General features: G+C 49.8%; 1 protein-coding gene across 1 annotated transcript; it reads right to left on the bottom strand.

The window, feature by feature from the left end:
* Positions 1–17001: 17001 nt before the first annotated feature.
* On the bottom strand, positions 17002–17748 carry LOC125148697 (protein TRACHEARY ELEMENT DIFFERENTIATION-RELATED 7A-like). The gene has a single exon (XM_047826689.1). It carries the CDS (start codon positions 17746–17748, stop codon positions 17002–17004), a length of 747 nt encoding a protein of 248 aa, XP_047682645.1.
* Positions 17749–18096: the final 348 nt, after the last annotated feature.

Raw genomic sequence — 18096 nt, 5'->3', positions numbered from 1 at the left:
CTTGCCTTTGGCTCACCCTGTAATGCTTGTGGGAGCCGCCCTGGGGACGGGAACCGGGGACCCCGGCTTCAGTGTGCCTTTTGTGTCAGCCCGTCTGGAGCCAGGCGGCCGGTGCCAGGGACCTCAGACCCTGGGAGCACCTCCCCTGCCCCCTGTCCCGCCCCGGGCTTCCCGAGGCCGGCCCTTCTGCTGCACCTGTCGCGGCCCGGCAGGTGTGACTGGGGACGGAGCTGGGGGCGCTCCCCACAATCTCTTCGTCACGCCTCAACCCCTCGGTGGCCACCGGCCGGTCGTCCCCCACCTCCCAACCCTTTTCCTGAAAGCCATGCACCTTGCTGACTGCGGTGTCCTCCCTCAGGTGGGACAGGAGGGCTGGAGGGAGCTGCCCAGGGTGGAGCCCCTTCCCCGCTGGGAGAAAGTTTCAGGGGACCAGTTTCCCGCATCGCTCAGTCTGAAGTGGTCCCCCGCCCGAGAGCTGAACCACAGCGGTTCTCCGGAGCCACAGGTCCTGTGGACCTGTTTCAGCCTGTCTCCGGTCCTGAACCGTGGACTCTCAGCATTCTGTGAGGGGTGCCATGCACAGAACCCAGCTCACCCAGCAAGAAGTTTCTCGACAGACACAGGTCTGTTCCGTCACAGTTATTCCATTTCGGTGAATGCAAGAGTTTCTCACTCCGATATCCATTCAGTTGGACCGAGCTCAGCCCCGCTCTTTTTGTTCAGTGCGATGAAAATTACTAGAAAACTACAAAAGGAAAGAACACATGTCGATTAATACTTTATTGGGGAAATATTACGATATTTAAGATTGAATGTGTGGTAGCTGACACAGGAAGTGCTGATCCGACACATAGAGTAAGTCTTTAGAAGTTGAGGGATGTTTTTAGAGGCTAATTTGCTCATTTACTCCTGAATTATCTCTAAAAATAAGAAATTTAGGGGAAAGCTATTTAAAAAGCCCTTAAAGCAACTTTAAAAACTCACCTAAGGAAGTAAAATGTGGACAGAAGGGTGTCATGGGCACGATGTGTTGTGTCACTCCTGGAAGCACTGATGAGCGGACCTCATTTATAATGCAGCTACGGAAGGTGGGAATTGAAGCGCTGATCGGATTCATCACTTTGTCCTCCGGGTAATAGTATTGTCTCAGAGCTTAGAGAAGGCTGAAATAAGGTGCTCTTTCTCCTTTGCTTTGGGTATTAATGGGATCTTGCCTATCTGTTCAGGTGTTTCTTCTGAAACTTTGTGCGGATGGGGAGTACAGACAGGGAGATAAAGCTTAAAGAATGTGTCCGTGAACGCCCAATTATTGTGTCTGATAAGACAGATTGATCATCACGAGGCACATCACTCTTACTTAAACGAGAAGCCATTACAATTTTCTTTAGAACGGGACACTGTGTGGCCATATGCATTCGTCATGAAAACAACCAAATAAACATGGATTGAGATGACTTTTTGTTTACTTTCGGAAGAAGTGACGTGCTAAATCCCTTCCTTCGATGCTTATTTACTGCGCATGCTGCACTGTTTGTAATTAGAAAGTGCGTTGTACCTACTCACCCAGAATGGCTGCTATAATTCACTTGTGAGGCAATTAGGAACGTTAGCCCTTCAGCGCATACGGGATATTTTTTCAGCGTATTTGATTTTGACTTTTCTACTCCTAATGCCATATTTGACGTAGCTTTTGTATATTATGTAATATGCAGCAGTAATTTGAGGGGGGAAGTAATCACTCGCTACCTATTATAAGCCAGGTACTTCCAGATATTTCCTGCACTTCCTACTTTGAGTTCTAAAAGATGTCAACCACTTGGTATCACCATCTTACCAGTGAAGAAAACTAGCATCAGAGAGACAAAGTAATTTCGTCTGTGTAGTTCAGCCAGTAGACTTTGTGGACAATTGCTCTTAGCCACGGGGTCTGTCTCTACCTTTAGAGCCCCATAGTCAGAAGGGGAGCCAGCATGGTGTCCGCTCGTCGGCCCAGGACAAGTAGGAAAGAGGAAGACGGAAAACTTGCCTGATTCTTTGAGGGGCTGGACAAAGACCACCCACGCTTTGCTTACAGCCCAGCGAGAGTCATTTACCGGCGTGGCCGCTCCAGGTCTCAGGACGCTGGGAGAAGTGACCTCAGGCTGCAGAGGTCGCTGCCGCTGGGGTGAAGGTCTTTTCTGTAAATAATAAGAAAACAGATACCGAAGTGCATTCATTTCTGCAACACCCACAGATACATCACTAAACCTGATCCTAGACTTGGAAGTCATCTGATTTTTCTTTTTGGTGCAGAAAAATAAACATCTGTCTTGTTTCAAAAAAAAAATGGGGGCCACAGACGAAATACCGTTGGAAAAATATTGACAATCAGTAAGACCAGTGATAGGTGTACGGGTTCTGTCATACCCTTCTCTCTACTGTGCTATTCAAACCTTGCACAACAAAACTTAAAAAAAAAATCAGACGCTCTGGTCAGTGCACTGCCTCCCTCTCCTACCTTTAAAGAACCCCGACTTTGAAGCTTTTCATCTTCAAAGGACAGAAGCCCTATCCACCCAGACCAGAGAAATCAAAAGCACAGACGCGGGAGGGGCAGCCACGGAGGGGGCAGGCAGGCGGACCAGGGATGAGGAAGTCGCGGATATAATAGAACAAGAGGAAATAAGGCTGCAGACACTATCACAGACCTTCTTCCCTGAAATGTGGTAGATAAGGCAGAACAGGTGGAGGGGGCTTCCCCTCCCCTAGCTCAGGTGACCGTGAAAGCCAGAGACTCAGCCCCAGTCCTCACGTATCACTGAACACGGGCAAACAGGACTGGGCATTTCTGGGCACCAGTCTCCTCACTGGCCGAGAATTCATCCCAGCTGCCTCACCTGCCTGGGAGCGATGCTCAGAGACTGAGTTCAGCTGGACGGAGCGTCAGGGACCCCGGATACCTGCGTGACGTTACCTGCACAACTGTTCTATCTTTGGATAAAGTTTAAGGAGGCTTGAAATAGGGTCACCTGGGGGGCTCAGTCAGTTAAGCATCTGTCTCTTGATTTTGGCTCAGGTCATGATCTCAACGTTCTTGGGATCAAGGCCCGTGTCGGGCTCTGTGCTGACAATGTAGAGCCTGCTTGAGATGCTCTCTGCCTCTCTCCCTCTCTCTCTCTCTGTCCCTCCCCCGCTCACTCTCTCTCTCAAATAGATAAATAAACATTTTTTTAAAAGGTGGCTTGAAATAATTTAACCATATATTTGAATGTTTATTTCACTAGCTGCTCATAATTTCAATGAATAAAAAGACTCATGTAAAACATAAGCATGTAAATAGATCTTAATTAAATATGTCATTAAGTAATCAAATTCATTATCCTATAACTTACACCATGAATTATCATGCTTTTCCAAAAAGAAATTGGAAAAACGAAGACAACAATGAACTAGATTTTAAAATTAAGCTGAGACCTTCAGGTCCAATTTTGAAACATGGTTTTTTTTTCTTAACTTTTTTTTAAGTTTATTTATTTATTTTGAGCACGAGAGAGAGAGAGCATGAGCAGGGGAGGAGCAGTGAGAGAGGGCGACTGAATCCCAAGCAGGCTCCATGCATGCAGTCCGTTCAGAGACCGACGGGGGGCTTGAACTCACAAAACCGTGAGATAATGACCTGAGCCCAAATTAGGAGCTGGTCGCTTAACCAACTAAGCCACCCAGGCACCCCTAGAGTATTCTTGGCAGAGACATTATTACTATTATAATTAAATCATAATTTGGCAAGAAAACCTGTATAGCCCCACCCAAAGGGATTTTCTCGCGCTTCTCAGAGGAAAGCAAAAAATCTGTTTTGATCATAATATGTATCTCAAATTTAATCCAGGAATGACTATGGCTTATAAGCGTTTCAGACACATGTATGGAAGATTCAAGAGAAAAAAAGGAGAGAAGGTGTGAGTGACTTTGCAGTAAATGTCAAATGGCCTGTGGGCCAAGGCAGCCAAGAGCCGATGCGGGTTCTGTGGTCTGGACTGACCTCCAGGAGGCCAGCCCTTCCGTGGGATGGGTATGAGCCTCAGATCATTGTGTGCGCAGGATGGGTAGTTGATGGCTGTGCTTGAAGAATTAGCAGCTCCAACTTTCCCCTCTCCCAGTGCCCGTCCTCTCTGGCATGTGACTTCCCCTTCCCACTGATGAAGAGGAATTTTCCTCGTTTCGTAACTGGGCTCGGCCAGTGCTTGGCTGTGTCCAGGACAGCTCTGGTGGGGAGGCCAGACAGGAGGCTGGAAAAGCGCTTCTGTGGTTGGGTCTGTTCCTTGTGCTTGGCTCCCCTCTGGAGAAGAACATGCTCCATAAGCCTGCTGGGACCAGGGAGACCCGCCTCCGCCCTCGAGGGCCTGAGCTTGAGCAGACATCAAGAATTCGGCCCACATCTGTCATCCAGAGACCCAGAGACCCATGGAGTGATTGCCGATGAGCCCACTGAGCATCTGGAGGAGTATGTTTTGCAACATTTGCCGTAATAAATGGCCGATGCAGTGTCTAAGAATCAAATATCCTTTCTAGAGACGGAGAGAAAGCCAGCCAAGAGATGTAGTCCAGAATCGTGCATTGTGTATGTCTATGCCAGTTTAATTATAGACATTTGTAATTCTTGTAATTCAGGATTACGCATTTGAGTTTCCAAAGGTTTCAAGAACAATGATATTAGGAATTTATGTAAGTTCTGTTGGGTGAGGGTATTTATTTCAAAGCTCATCAGTATTTGTGGATGTGTCATAGAATTTATAGCAGCATTACAGAAAACTTTCAATACATGTAACTGACTAATAATAAGATATAAACACAGGGCAGATCTCATGGGGAGAGTAGCAGTGACAGTGAACCTGGGCATTTGATGTTTTCCATCCCACCAGCTTGCCTGTCGTGGGACAACAGGGACATTATTTTACGTGACTGACCCCGCAGGTCCCAGGAAACCTACCAAGTACTTGCTTTCCTACTTTAGGAGCTAGACTGTTAACCTGACCTCCAGCATCCCATGGACATCAGTGGGAGGACTTCAGGTCCACACTATTTTTCGAGTTGGTTGAATTTGCTTCTCCAAGGTGGGAAGCCATACATTTTGCCTGTAATGGGCCAGGTGGCAAACATACTTGACTTTGCAGGCGAGACCATAATGACGGCCGGTTCCTGCGACTGTAAATGCCCACCCTTTGCCTCAGATGGAAACGTCTCTGAGGGGCCAACAGCTGAGCCCCTGCTGTGTTACAATTCCGTTTTTCCTGCTTCTTCATCCCAGCGTGTGTTTCCCGGGGAGCCCACATTAAGATAGGTGTTCGAGAACAGTCAGCATCCTGGCTGTGGCTCTGTAGAAACGTTCAGCACACAAGGCTGCTGAGAGCCAGTGGCTGAGTTAAGTCCCCTTTGAGCAGCACACCTTGACAATTCCTCTGAATCCGCTCTAATGGCAGTTACGTGTTTCATACGTAGAAAGATCATCGGAAGGAAGGTGTCCTAACAGCAAGGGCCACCAAAGAAAACTGGGGCAGAGGAAACAGTCGATGATGTTGGTCACCTCCAGGGAGCACGTCCCTACTGGGTGAGCTGACCCAGTCTCTGTTCCCTGGCAGGACGTACCCCCAGTGCCTCCAGTGCCACCTCACTCGATGTCATGCTCCTTCCTGGGACAGACCACGTAGCAGGGGTCCCCCCCGGCCTCGGGGCTCATGCCCTCCCTGCACCAGTGCCAGCACAGGTGGGGATGTATGTCATGAGGTTCATCGGCCCATGCGTTTTCCTCGTCAGTGTCTAGCCATTGCTCCCGCTGACCAGGCACAGAGCTGAAAACATGTGTCCGCAGGGCCCGAGGCCGTCTTGGGATGTTTCCTGGGGACACCACCCTTCAGGTGATGCACGATCTTTCCTGAGCCTTCCTCAGCCACAGGAGGTGAAGGAAGGGCCAGGCATCCCGGCATCTGACGGCCACACCTCCAGGCCATCACTTCTGCTGCAGCTGCGGGGCCACGGGAGCTTTTTGCATTGCTCTCTCCTCTTGGCCTATCCATGCTTTCCTAGGACATTCTTTCCTCCTTACAAAATAGCACGTCCTCATCTCTAAAGGCAAGGGAATTATAAGCAAAAATGAACTACTGAGACCTCACCAAGATAAAAAGCTTCTGCACAGCAAAGGAAACAATGAACAAAACTAAAAGGCAACCTACGGAGTGGGAAAAGATATTTGCAAATGACATAGCAGATAAAGGGCTAGTATCCAAAATCTATAAAGAACTTACCAAAGTCCACACCCAAGAAACAAATAATCCAGTGAAGAAATGGGCAGAAAACATGAATAGGCACTTCTCTAAAGAAGACATCCAGATGGCCAACTGACACATGAAACGATGCTCAGTGTCACTCCTCATCAGGGAAATACAAATCAAAACCACACTGAGACACCACCTCACACCGGTCAGAGTGGAGCCAATGGAGCTGGTGAGAAGTGCTTCCCAAATGTGGGAATCCTCCAGAACGGAGCCTGGCCATCTTTCCTTCCTCCTCATCAGCTTCTGTACATGAAGGAGGAACTCAAATATGGCACAGTGACCGCGAAACCCCTAACTCTGGCCCCGAAGGTGGGGTGTTGGTCCACTTGTGTGAGCTCAACCCATGCAGCCATCTACGTCCACTCACGTGACCTTCTCATCACAGTCCTGGGAACGGAGGTCAGGACAGGGTCTGTGTGACACGCTCTGCCGTGTATTCCTGCTGAAGTCTCATTTTGATCTCTCAGAGGCTGATGGAAAGTGATTGGGGACACGGATTGTCCCAGCAAATGCATCTGTTTAATGGCATGTCGGTGGCAGCCAACCTGGCCCCAGCAGAAAGGATGAGTCTGTGCGGACAGTTTTGAATTTGTACCTTGATGAATTCCAGTTCCTCAGAGCCTCTATAAAAGGTGGATTATACAGTGTCGAAGAAAGTGGGACTAGACCCTCAAAGTTACAAAACTGGGGGGGTCCCATAGCACAGCGGGCCTCGAGAGCAATGGGAGTCTCACTCCCCCACCCCGGACCCTATCTCTCTCGGCTGAACGAAGGTGACCTGTGGCTGGCTAGCCCTCTCAGCCCCATGACGGTCCGGGCGGCTGCGATCACCACATCCTTTACCGGCTCTTCTCAGGGTTATATTTTACACACAAACCCCAGCTTTGGGAATCTCTGCACCAGGGAGGAGGACACACCTGGACCGTAACAGACAGGAAGCCCAGCTTTACTAGAAGGAACCATCCCACAGTGAAGGCATAGACAGTGCTCCTCAAATAGGATTCCTGTCACTGAGCTGTTAGTCACCAGAGGGTCAGAACATCCATTTCATATTAGGAAACATTGAAAATACACCTTACAAAATTTTGAAATATGTGGATGCATAATTCCTTGACAGGATTCACTTTTGCTGTATCTTCCATCATTATTTGATCTTGCTTTGCTGGAATCTTACAATCTATACTTGATTCTGCACTTTCGTTTCACCTAAAACACGCCAAGAGAGTTTTCCATGCAATAAAATAGTCTTTTAATGGCTGCTTAAGGTCCGTCCTATGATCCGTTGAAGGGAGGTAAATGTTATTATCTCCAGTTTACTGGTGAGAAGTTGCAAAGGGGTGCCTGGGCTGGTCAAAGGTCACCCGGTCACAGCAAGATCAGGATCCTCCCGCGTCTCTGTCCCCAGGCCCTCCGTGGACTCTGGCCCTTGCTTCTCTTAATAAGAACCTCGTGCTGTGGTGTTTTGGTCTTCACATCTTCCGTACATGTTCATGTTATTATCATTTCAGAGGGAAAAGTCGTGAGCTATTTATTCCTGGAAAACTATTCCTAGGTTACAGCACTTACTCTAATACCCAACCAGAATCCAGAAGTTACTCTTAGGAAGGATGGGGGTAAGTAAGTAGGCGTATTGATTGGTTGAATAATAAGAATATGCTGTTGCTTGAGCAGGTGTGATGCACCTCATAGCTCATTAGCTGTCTATGCACCTGGTTCCCCTTGGGCATGTGGTGTGGCTCATGGCACCGCCCAGCTGCTGGAGAGATTCCAGAACTAACTCCCAGCACCGTTTTACACCCTCTACAAGCAGGACCTGAAACCTGCGTTAACTTATTGTTATTGTTACTTTTTGACCCGTCTTGACCTTATTCTGCCTCTTCCGGAGCACACTGAGGGCTTTCTGGAAGAAGACCTTCGGGTTCTCATCTTTCCCACACAACCAGCCCCGAGGTGTCCCCCCCCCACCAGCCCCTGGCCGCTTAGGCGGCAAGAGGTGTGCCCATACCCACCTTGTGCAGCTGCTGTGCGAGCGGGTCAAGGGGCCCCGGGAGGGACTGCTGGTCTCCCCGGCTGCACCCCCGGGAAGTGGCTCCCTGTCCTGACCAGGTGACGGCAGACAGAAGCCAACCACTGGATACACTGATGATGGAAAGAAGCTCCCAGCCACCAGGGATGGAGTCCGTCCAGGCTGTTGACGCGCCTGACCTCACTGAACCCTCACACAAATACTACAAGGCACACGTTCCTATTTTACCGATAAGAAAGGAAAACCAAGAGGGGCGCCTGGGTGGCGCAGTCGGTTAAGCGTCCGACTTCAGCCAGGTCACGATCTCGCGGTCCGTGAGTTCGAGCCCCGCGTCGGGCTCTGGGCTGATGGCTCGGAGCCTGGAGCCTGTTTCCGATTCTGTGTCTCCCTCTCTCTCTGCCCCTCCCCCGTTCATGCTCTGTCTCTCTCTGTCCCGAAAATAAATAAACGTTGAAAAAAAAAATTTAAGAAAGGAAAACCAAGAGAGATGTGTGTCTTCCGTAAAGTCCTAGGGACCAAACCAGGCGAGGGGGTGTGCTGTCAAACCCCCCCCAGTCCCGGCCACGGCTTCACACTGCTTCTTGCAAGCAGTTCCTGTGCAACCTTCTGATTAAGAAGAAAAACGGGTCAAAAACAAGCCAAAGTCATTTTCAATACTCCTTCAGAAAAAGCTAAGAAACAGAACTCAAATCCCCACTCGGTCTACCGCTGTCTCACGAAGAAAGGCCTCCTCTCTGGGGGAGCGAAAGCCGGCCCCTTGGCTGATACTGGTGGCGGGGGGGGGGGGGGGGGGGGGGGGGGGGGGGGGGGGAAGCTTTCCCCAGAGTCAGCAGCAGGGGGCAGAGCCGGCCAGGATGACCGGCTCTCCATCAGCACTCCACCGGCGTCCGTTCAGTAAGCGCGACGTCTCCACGCAAGTAATGAAACAGCACACTGGTTCATTTTGGGAAAAAGAAGGTTTCCCTTTACGCATAAAAACCTAGAGACGTTGGCATGTCTACAGATTCTAAATACATAGATATGCATATAGATTCTTATCTTTCAATGCATATAGATACAGGTAAATGTGGACAGGTAAACAGAACTGTGATCATTGGAATTGAAATCAAAATTAGGGAAGTCTTTCTGGGACGCTTGGGTGGCTCAGTTGGTTGAGCGTCCGACTCCGGCTCAGGTCACGATCTCATGGTTCGTGAGTTCAGCCCCCGCGTCGGGCTCTGTGCTGACAGCTCAGAGCCCGGAGCCTGCTTCGGATTCTGTGTCTTCTCTCTCTCTCTGCCCCTCCCCTGCTCGCCCTCTGTCTCTCTCTGCCTCTCAAAACTAAAGAAAACTAATAAAAAATGTTTTCCAATTGGGAGAGTCTTTTAAGACTTGCTTGAGAGCTAGGAATTTATTTTTTTTTTAATTTTTTTAACGTTTATTTATTTTTGAGACAGAGAGAGACAGAGCATGAATGGGGAAGGGTCAGAGAGAGAGGGAGACACAGAATCTGAAACAGGCTCCAGGCTCCGAGCCATCAGCACAGATCCCGACGTGGGGCTCGAACTCACGGACCACGAGATCATGACCTGAGCTGAAGTTGGAGGCTTAACCAACTGAGCCACCCAGGCGCCCCAAGAGCTAGGAATTTAAATGCACATTCTAAATCAGAAGAGAAACTTCTGCGTTGTGTTAATGGTTCACTTTTATTGATTCATTTTCTTCCTAGCCTCCCAACAAAATTCTCGTGAAAGTACAGAAGAGAATGTAAGATAACAGATACTACTGGAAATGGCGATATGTATTCATGATCGTCCAAGCCAGAGAGACCGCTCCAGTCACCAAAGCGCATGTAACATCCTGGGTAGAGCATCCGGGCAGATACATGTGATGGCCCGCCTCCCAGGCCTGCCCCTTCTGTGTCGGAGGAGATCCCGGCACCTCCCCGGTCAGGGGTTTGTCCCAGTTCACCTGAGATTTCCTGTCAAAACCCCAAAGCAGGTGTGGCAGCTTGAACAGAGCAAGTAGGAGCCATACATTGCCTTGCAGGGTGGCCAGGGGAGGGCTGTCACCCAAAAACTATGGCCCTGCCTGCAGGAGCACAGGCCTCTGCCTTTAAACCTGAATGTGAGGTTATGCTTTGAAAACCAAACAGATGGCAGCTGAGAAGAATCAAAGTCACTTACCCCACCTGTGGGTGACAGTGGACCACATCTCAGCCCTCAAAAATCAATTAACAGAGGGGTACCTGGGTGGCTCAGTCAGCTGAGCATCCAACTTTGGCTCAGGTCATGATCTCGTAGTTCATGGGCTTGAGTCCTGTGTCGGAATCTGTGCTGATGGCTCAGAGCCTGGAGCCTGCATCAGATTCTGTCTCCCTCTCTCTCTGCCCCTCTCCTTGTCCTGCTCTATCTCTCTCTGTGTCTCAAAAGTAAATAACATTAAAAACATTTAAAGATCAGTTAACAAAGTAACAGTGCAAACAAAAAATTGTAGCAGAAATTAATAAAAATAATCAGAGGAGAGATGAATAGGATACACTCCTGTATTCTGTGAAAAACTAAATTCAGTTTAATTCAATAAAATTCAGTTCGACAGAAATTGCGGGAGGAACTCCCACGTGCCGGGCACTAATCAGGAACCGAATCAAGAGGTGGTGGAAATCCAAGTTCCAGCCCGTGCGGGCCTCGTAGCTCTTGGAGGGAGCTTCCCTGCCTCTGCCTCCCTCCCCATCCGTCTGCATCTCTGTCTCTGTCTCTTGTGTCCTCCGCTGTCTCTGTCTGCCTGTCCGTCTGCCTCCCTCCCTCTCCCCATCTGGTCTGGCCACAGGACAGCTCCGTGGCGGCCAGCCTTCTCAGGTGGCCGAGAAAGGCACTACAGCAAGTGTTTCAAAGGTTCCCAGAGTGTGGAGAAGACGCGTCCGGAGCCACGTGGGTCTGTCTAACTGGTCTCAGTGATACCACATCGCCGTCTAGGAGACTCCCGGGCCGTCCGGACTGGAGCCCAGCCGTTGGGAGGAGGGTCCCCGCAGCTGGGACTCTCTTAGAGCCACCACCATGGAGTTCTGGAGGCAGAGAGTTGAGGGCTGAGGGGCTTTGTTGTTTTATGGCTGCCCCCCGGCCGTAGATCCGTGCCCCCGACCCCCACACAGGATCTGATACCCAGGGAGGACACTTGTGACCCAGGGAGCACGTGGCTGAGTGTCCACATGGGCCAGGCTGGGTGCTGAGCTGAGCACATATCCAGGGAGTAGACAGGTGCTCCAGTGGCCGGTGGGGAGGGGTGGGGGTTGCTGGCGGCTCACACACCCAGGGGGACAGGTGGGGTCAGTCTCTTCAATGGGTCCTGGAAGCAGTTACTTCTTTCCAAGAAAAAAACCTCAAGTGTATACTATTTCATCAAATGTCCCACCCATCAAATTCCCCAAAGCCAACCCGAATCCCGCCAAAAGCACAATCGATACATTCAGAAGAGAAAAGTTCTGGTAGACCTGCAGTTGTCAGACTGCACACACACACAATGACTGTGTCCCGACATTGTGGGGACAAAGCTCGTGCTGACATTAAAAAGAAACACTCCGCATGGTACCCGTGCCTTCTCTCGTTGCTGCTTACCATCAGACCTTAGATACGCTTGAGCTCTTGAAGATTTCTCTTTGTAAACCAACCCGAGTGTCCTGCAGGGAGTGTGGACATTTTTTAATTGAGCCCCCTCATCATTGACGTCATTTTGTTGAAATTGGTTGGAAACTTTTAGCTGGAGATCAAAGAAATGATACGCTAGAAAGTTTCTCCACGGCAAGTGGAAGGCAGTGACGTATATCCCAGCAGAGCAGGGGAGAATCTGAACAAGTTGGATCCTAACAGTTCTGGTACCCGACCAGAATTAATTCCGAGATCCTGCGATTGTGCTTAGAAACACACCAGCCTAGAAAGGATCTCCCATTTTTTTTTAATTTAAAAAAATTTTTATTTAATTTTAATTTTTTTATTTATTTTTTAGAGAGGGAGAGAGACAGAGAGACAGAGAGAGAGAGAGAGAGTATGGGAGGGGAAAAGACAGAGAGAGAGAGAGAGAGAGAGACAGAGACACAGACAGAGACAGAGGAGGAACCCCTGTACTGTCAGTGCAGAACCGGACGTGGGGCTCGAACTGAGATCGTGACCTGATGTTTGACTGAGCCACCAGGCTTCCCCAGGTCTCCCATTTTTTAATACTTTTTATTGTCACCCAAGTATAATTAACATACAATGTCATATTGGTTTTAGTGAACAACGTAATTGGTTTGACACCTGTACCCATTACTCAGTGCTCACAGGATCGCTGTGGTCGCTATTGGTCACCACACAGGCTCTGATGAAACGGACAGCACAGGAAATAGAGCCCCATTTTGAACTGGAAAGATTAGATTAGACGTATGTCTCTTCTGCACTAAGTGAGATAAAATTGAGAAGTTTTATGATTTTGCAATGCTTGTGTCTAATGACACGTTAGAGAACCATAACCAGAGACAAGTAATTTGAAACATTCTCCCTTATAAAAATGGCAAGAAGGGTACTTTTAATGGGGGCAAAATATTCGGTCACCAAATATTTCAGCTAAAATATTTACATATTTCAATACGAAAAAATGTAGAATTGAGAAAGTCCTGCCTTGGTGTATTTGCTCCTAAGTGGGCTTGATCTCTCAGTACCCACAGCATGAGCATTTTTTTTTAATGTTTATTTATTTTTGAGACAGAGAGAGACAGAGCATGAATGGGGGAGGGTCAGAGAGAGGGAGACACAGAATCTGAAGCAGGCTCCGGGCTCTGAGCTGTCAGCACAGAGCCCGACGCGGGGCTCGAACTCACGGACCGCGAGATCATGACCTGAGCCGAAGTCGGACGCTTAACCGACTGAACCACCCAGGCACCCCAGCAATTTTTTTTTTAATTATACTCAGTTGAAAATGTTGACCACGCCCAAACCTATAGCCATAATATATGACTTTGAAAAGGAATGAGGTATTTTATGAAGAAAAAATTATAAGATGAAATTACAAAAGGTATATATATTTTTTAGAAAATACGAGTGACACAGTATAGGTATAGACATAGCCAGGAAGTTTTACAAGTAAGAGAATACGTAACAAGGAATACAGTTCTGCCCAAGTCTTTTTAATTGTCAGGTCATACTGAAACAAAGCAGTTTTGATTGTGCTTTAATGCACATGAACACTTAATATTTTTCTTTTTTAAACAAATACTTCGAATTGTATAATTTTAATTTAGCACTTGATTTCACTCTCAGCTTGGCTATCCAGGTTGGGACAGCAAGTTGTCGTTACGTGGGTGGGATGAGGCCCCTCGGGGTGTGTATGTCCTCTCCTGGTCCTCCAGCCACAAAATGGGGGATAGAAACACAGGATGAAGAAGCAATCAAAAAAGAAATGAGGGGGATTTTCCTCCTGGGAACATGGCATGGACATACTTTTCCTCTATCCCCTCCCTTAAGTACAACCAAGAGCCCTGAGTATCATTTAAATACGAGTCTAAGAAGCCTCAGAAGAAGTGAGGCTGTCTGGGGACACGTAGACCTGTGGGGAACATGCGGTGGTCCCCTGTGTCTTCCAGGCTGAGAGCGGGAGAGACCAGTAACCCCGAGGTGCCAACCAGAAAGCCCCAGCAGAGGCCACACTCGGGGGATAAAGGGCCAAGAGAGGGGCGCCCGCCAAGACAACACTTTTAGACAGTGACACTCGCCAGCCGCACTGCACAAACGATCATCCCCATCGACAGAGGCGGAATGGGGGAGACATCCTTCACCCCGCCTAACGGCTTCAAGGCCGCGAACCCTCCACGGCCGGATGAGTGTCAAGGAAGCCAGCGAGAGCAGGTTTCAACAGATAAATAAGACTGACGATCTTGTCCCTCCGTACTGAAAATGTCCCACTTTCAATCAAGAATCACTCACCACCCCAGGGAGCAGGAAGATCTCGATGTGAAGGAATAGACACAGCCTGTCGATGCCAACGTCAAGAACAGAGGTGCGGGTGTCACGAGGAATCTGCGAAAGGAGCCACCGGGAACACGGCTCAGGGGACAATCACACACATGGTGGAACCAAATGAAGAAACAAGAAGCTTCAGCCAAGAACGTAAAATCCGCAGGGAAGAAACAAGAGATACATGGAACCAAATGAAAATTTTAGAACCGAGAAAATGGAAGAACAAAGCCAGTGAGGGTGGCTGAGCGGACAGTACGAGTCACGAGTGGTGGGGTCTAACCAGGGCTGAGGTATGAAGGCCTGGAAGAAGGAACCAGTCAATACATGAGCCTACTCACCTTTGAATTCCAGAAAGGTAAAGCTCCAGGAAAGTATTGTTTAAACCTGCACATGGCAAGGATTTTCTCAGATTCTCCTCCCAATCAGATGAGCGTGATGTGGGAGGGGGCGCCTGGGTGGCTCAGTCGGTTAGGCGTCCAGCTTCAGCTTAGGTCACCATCTCACAGTTGGTGGGTTCAGGCCCCACGTCGGGCTCTGTGCTGACAGCTCGGAGCCTGGAGCCTGCTTCACATTCCGGGTCTCCCTCTCTCTCTCTGCCCTTCCCTGCTCTCACTCTGTATCTCTCTCTCAGAAAAAAAAAAAATTTTTTTTGAATTAAAAAAATTCTAGAAGAGTGTAATGTGGAATCGCAGAGCCCCCTGGCCCCCCCTCCTGCGTGTTTCATTTTGTGCACCTGCCGAGCTGAGGAATATGTCATCAGAGCCCTCCCAAATTGCATTCACACTTTCCCCATCCTAATATTTCACCCCCAGAGCTTCATTTCCGCAACCTTGATTTTTGCAATAACACACTTCACGCTTGTGAGCCTACGTTGTCAGGCTGAAAAAGATGTTTGCGTCCCGTTACACTTCTGACCCCTTTCTGCTTGTCCAGACTGAATCTGCCCGTCCCCTCAACACTGACGTGGACATGACTTCCCCTCCTTAAACACTACTGATATCTGTCTCAGCTCCCGTGTGAGAACACCGCACGTACGTAGGCTGGTGCTTTAGAGCCTGTGCAGGGTCTTTCACGAGAGCGGTCCTCACTGCCACAGACTCTCCAGGAGCAGGGAGAGGGAGACGAGCACCAGAAGACACAGGATCAGTTGAAGATCTCAAGGTTAAGATTTCCTGTCTGCCACGGGTTAGCTGCATGTCCAGACAGTGTCAGATCCAGCCCAGAAAGTCCTTGTTTTGAGTTTGGGCTGTGCCCTTTCCAGATGTCCACACTTCCTTCCGGTCTTGTAGACGAGCACGACAGCAACTCTACTTTCTGCCCCTGACTTGGTCTGCTGGCTGTGAGGCATGACCCCAAAGGGCGCTTCCTGCCCCATACGTGCTCCTTGACCTCTCTCATGTCCGCTCGCGTACACATGTCCTGTCACCTGCCTGGGATGCTTTTATGTCTTCTCTCTGTCCTCTTAAACTCTCTCTCAAAAATCTGGTTCAAATCCTACATCCTTCCCAAGGCCTTCTCGAGCCCCTCCATCTGATTTGCTTAAACACATAATGTCGAAGGAATTAATTTGACAGCGAGTGTAAAAAGAGATGTTGAAGGGTGCCTTGGTGGCTCAGTCAGTTGAGCATCTGACTCTTGATTTCGACTCAGGTCAGGATCGCAGGGTCATGGATGGATCCCCAAGTTGGGCTCTGCGCTGAGTATGGAGACTGCTTGGGATTCTTTCTCTCTCTTTCTCTCTGCCCCTCCCCCACATGCACCCTCTCCTTCTTTCTCTTTCTCTCTCTCTCTCTCTTTCAAATTAAAAAAAAATATTAAAAAAGGGATGTTGGGATATTTGGTTGTTTTTCTCATCACGTATCCATATCTTGTTTCTTTGAATCAATCCTAAACTTTTTCTCAGTAAGAATGTTCTTGAATTTTCTTGATTTTTCACTACGACTGCAATATATAGTGTATAATGTATCATAAAGGAACAGAGATGGTGTTCAATACATCTTTGTTGATTTTATTTAACATGGAAATCTAGTTCTTCACTGGAAATACAACTTCCTAATAATGCTAGCATGCCTTGATTTTAAAAATATGTCTCTTCTAGAGCTTTCTGAGAACAGGGGATAAATTGATGCGATTATTTAAAAAAGATAAAAAATTGTATCTTTTCAAAAGCGTAGTAATTAAAATGTAGACAAAAGCTGACCTTTGTCCTGATCAGAAATTGAGCCGCAGCTAATCTCATACGCAGTTATTATGGGTTGGAAGTTTCTAGCAGACGGTTCTCAGCAAATCGGGGAAACAAGACAAAATGGAGGTTCTCGGGCAAATGTTGACTTTCCTACAGATAAAGCTACTTGGGAGGATGGGGCTTTGCCCAAGGGCAAACGGGAGTCGTTACAACCTGGAAGGTCAGAGGGTGGGGAAGTCCCTGGTGCTCCTCCCCACTGCTGAATAACCTCCAGTCAAGAGCTTTGTGAATAGCACAGCTATTACACACATTGTTTCAGTGACAGAAAAAAGAACATTAGGAACAGAAAATCTGCTTTGGTTTTCCACACTCATTTGTTTCAGTCAATATGTCAATATCACGTCTGCACAGGAGAATTGTTTCTAAGAGCTTTGAAGCCACTTGTACTTGCAAACAATGCCCAGGCTGCCCGGGGGCAAGTGGCCAGAAAATCAGAGGATTTGGCCTGCTGCTGGGTCAAGTGGGGGCCAGATCCCCTGGGGCCAGGGGCTGGGTCAGGTGGGGGCTAGGCCTTGGGGTCAGGTGGGGGCTAGGCCTTGGGGTCAGGTGGGCCCAGGCCTTGGGGTCAGGTGGAGGCCCAGGCGCTGGGGTCAGGTGGGGAACAGAACCTGGTGTCAGGTTGGGACCAGGTCCTGGGGTCATGTGGGGGCCAAGTGCTGGGGTCAGGTGGGGGCCAGGCGCTGGGGTCAGGTGGGGGCCAGGCGCTGGGGTCAGGTGGGGGCCAGGCGCTGGGGTCAGGTGGGGGCCAGGAGCTGGGGTCAGGTGGGGGCCAGGCACTGGGGTCAGGTGGGGGCCAGGCCCTGGGGTCATGTGGGGGCCAAGTGCTGGGGTCAGGTGGGGGCCAGGCACTGGGGTCAGGTGGGGGCCAGGCACTGGGGTCAGGTGGGGCCAGATCCTAGGGTCAGGTGGGAGCCAGGCGCTGGGGTCAGGTGGGGGCCAGGCGCTGGGGTCAGGTGGGGGCCAGGCGCTGGGGTCAGGTGGGGGCCAGGCCCTGGGGTCAGGTGGGGGCCAGGAGCTGGGGTCAGGTGGGGGCCAGGCCCTGGGGTCAGGTGGGGGCCAGGCGCTGGGGTCAGGTGGGGGCCAGGCACTGGGGTCAGGTGGGGACCAGGTCCTGGGGTCAGGTGGGGTCCAGGTGCGGGGGTCAGGTGGGGGCTCCAGGGGCCACTGTGGGGAGCAGCCACAGGTTGGGTCCAGCACAGACATGGCTGCCACATGGGGGGCCGGAGAGACCCCCACAGCATACATGCCACATCACATGTCCTTCCCCGGGAAGAAAACTCCTCTGGAGGCCACACTCACGGGGAGGTTCGTGTTCAGACAAAGTCCTGTTTCACTCGTCTGAAAATGTTCAATAAAATGTCTGCACAAACGCCTGTCTTGCTGCGCCCGCCCCACCACACCCCTCTGTTCACGCAGGTTCTGCCCACGGCCCGGGCACCCTCCACCCCGCACCCCCCGTCAGGCCGGCTGGGTGGGAGCCACAGGATCTGCCGGGAAAGACTGCTCCTCGAGGGCCCGGGTGGGGCCCTGGTGCGGATACGGCCATGACCG

Source organism: Prionailurus viverrinus, chromosome D3 (assembly GCF_022837055.1).
Source record: "Prionailurus viverrinus isolate Anna chromosome D3, UM_Priviv_1.0, whole genome shotgun sequence".
Lineage (NCBI taxonomy): Eukaryota > Metazoa > Chordata > Mammalia > Carnivora > Felidae > Prionailurus > Prionailurus viverrinus.
This window is presented reverse-complemented; position numbering and strand designations above follow the sequence as displayed.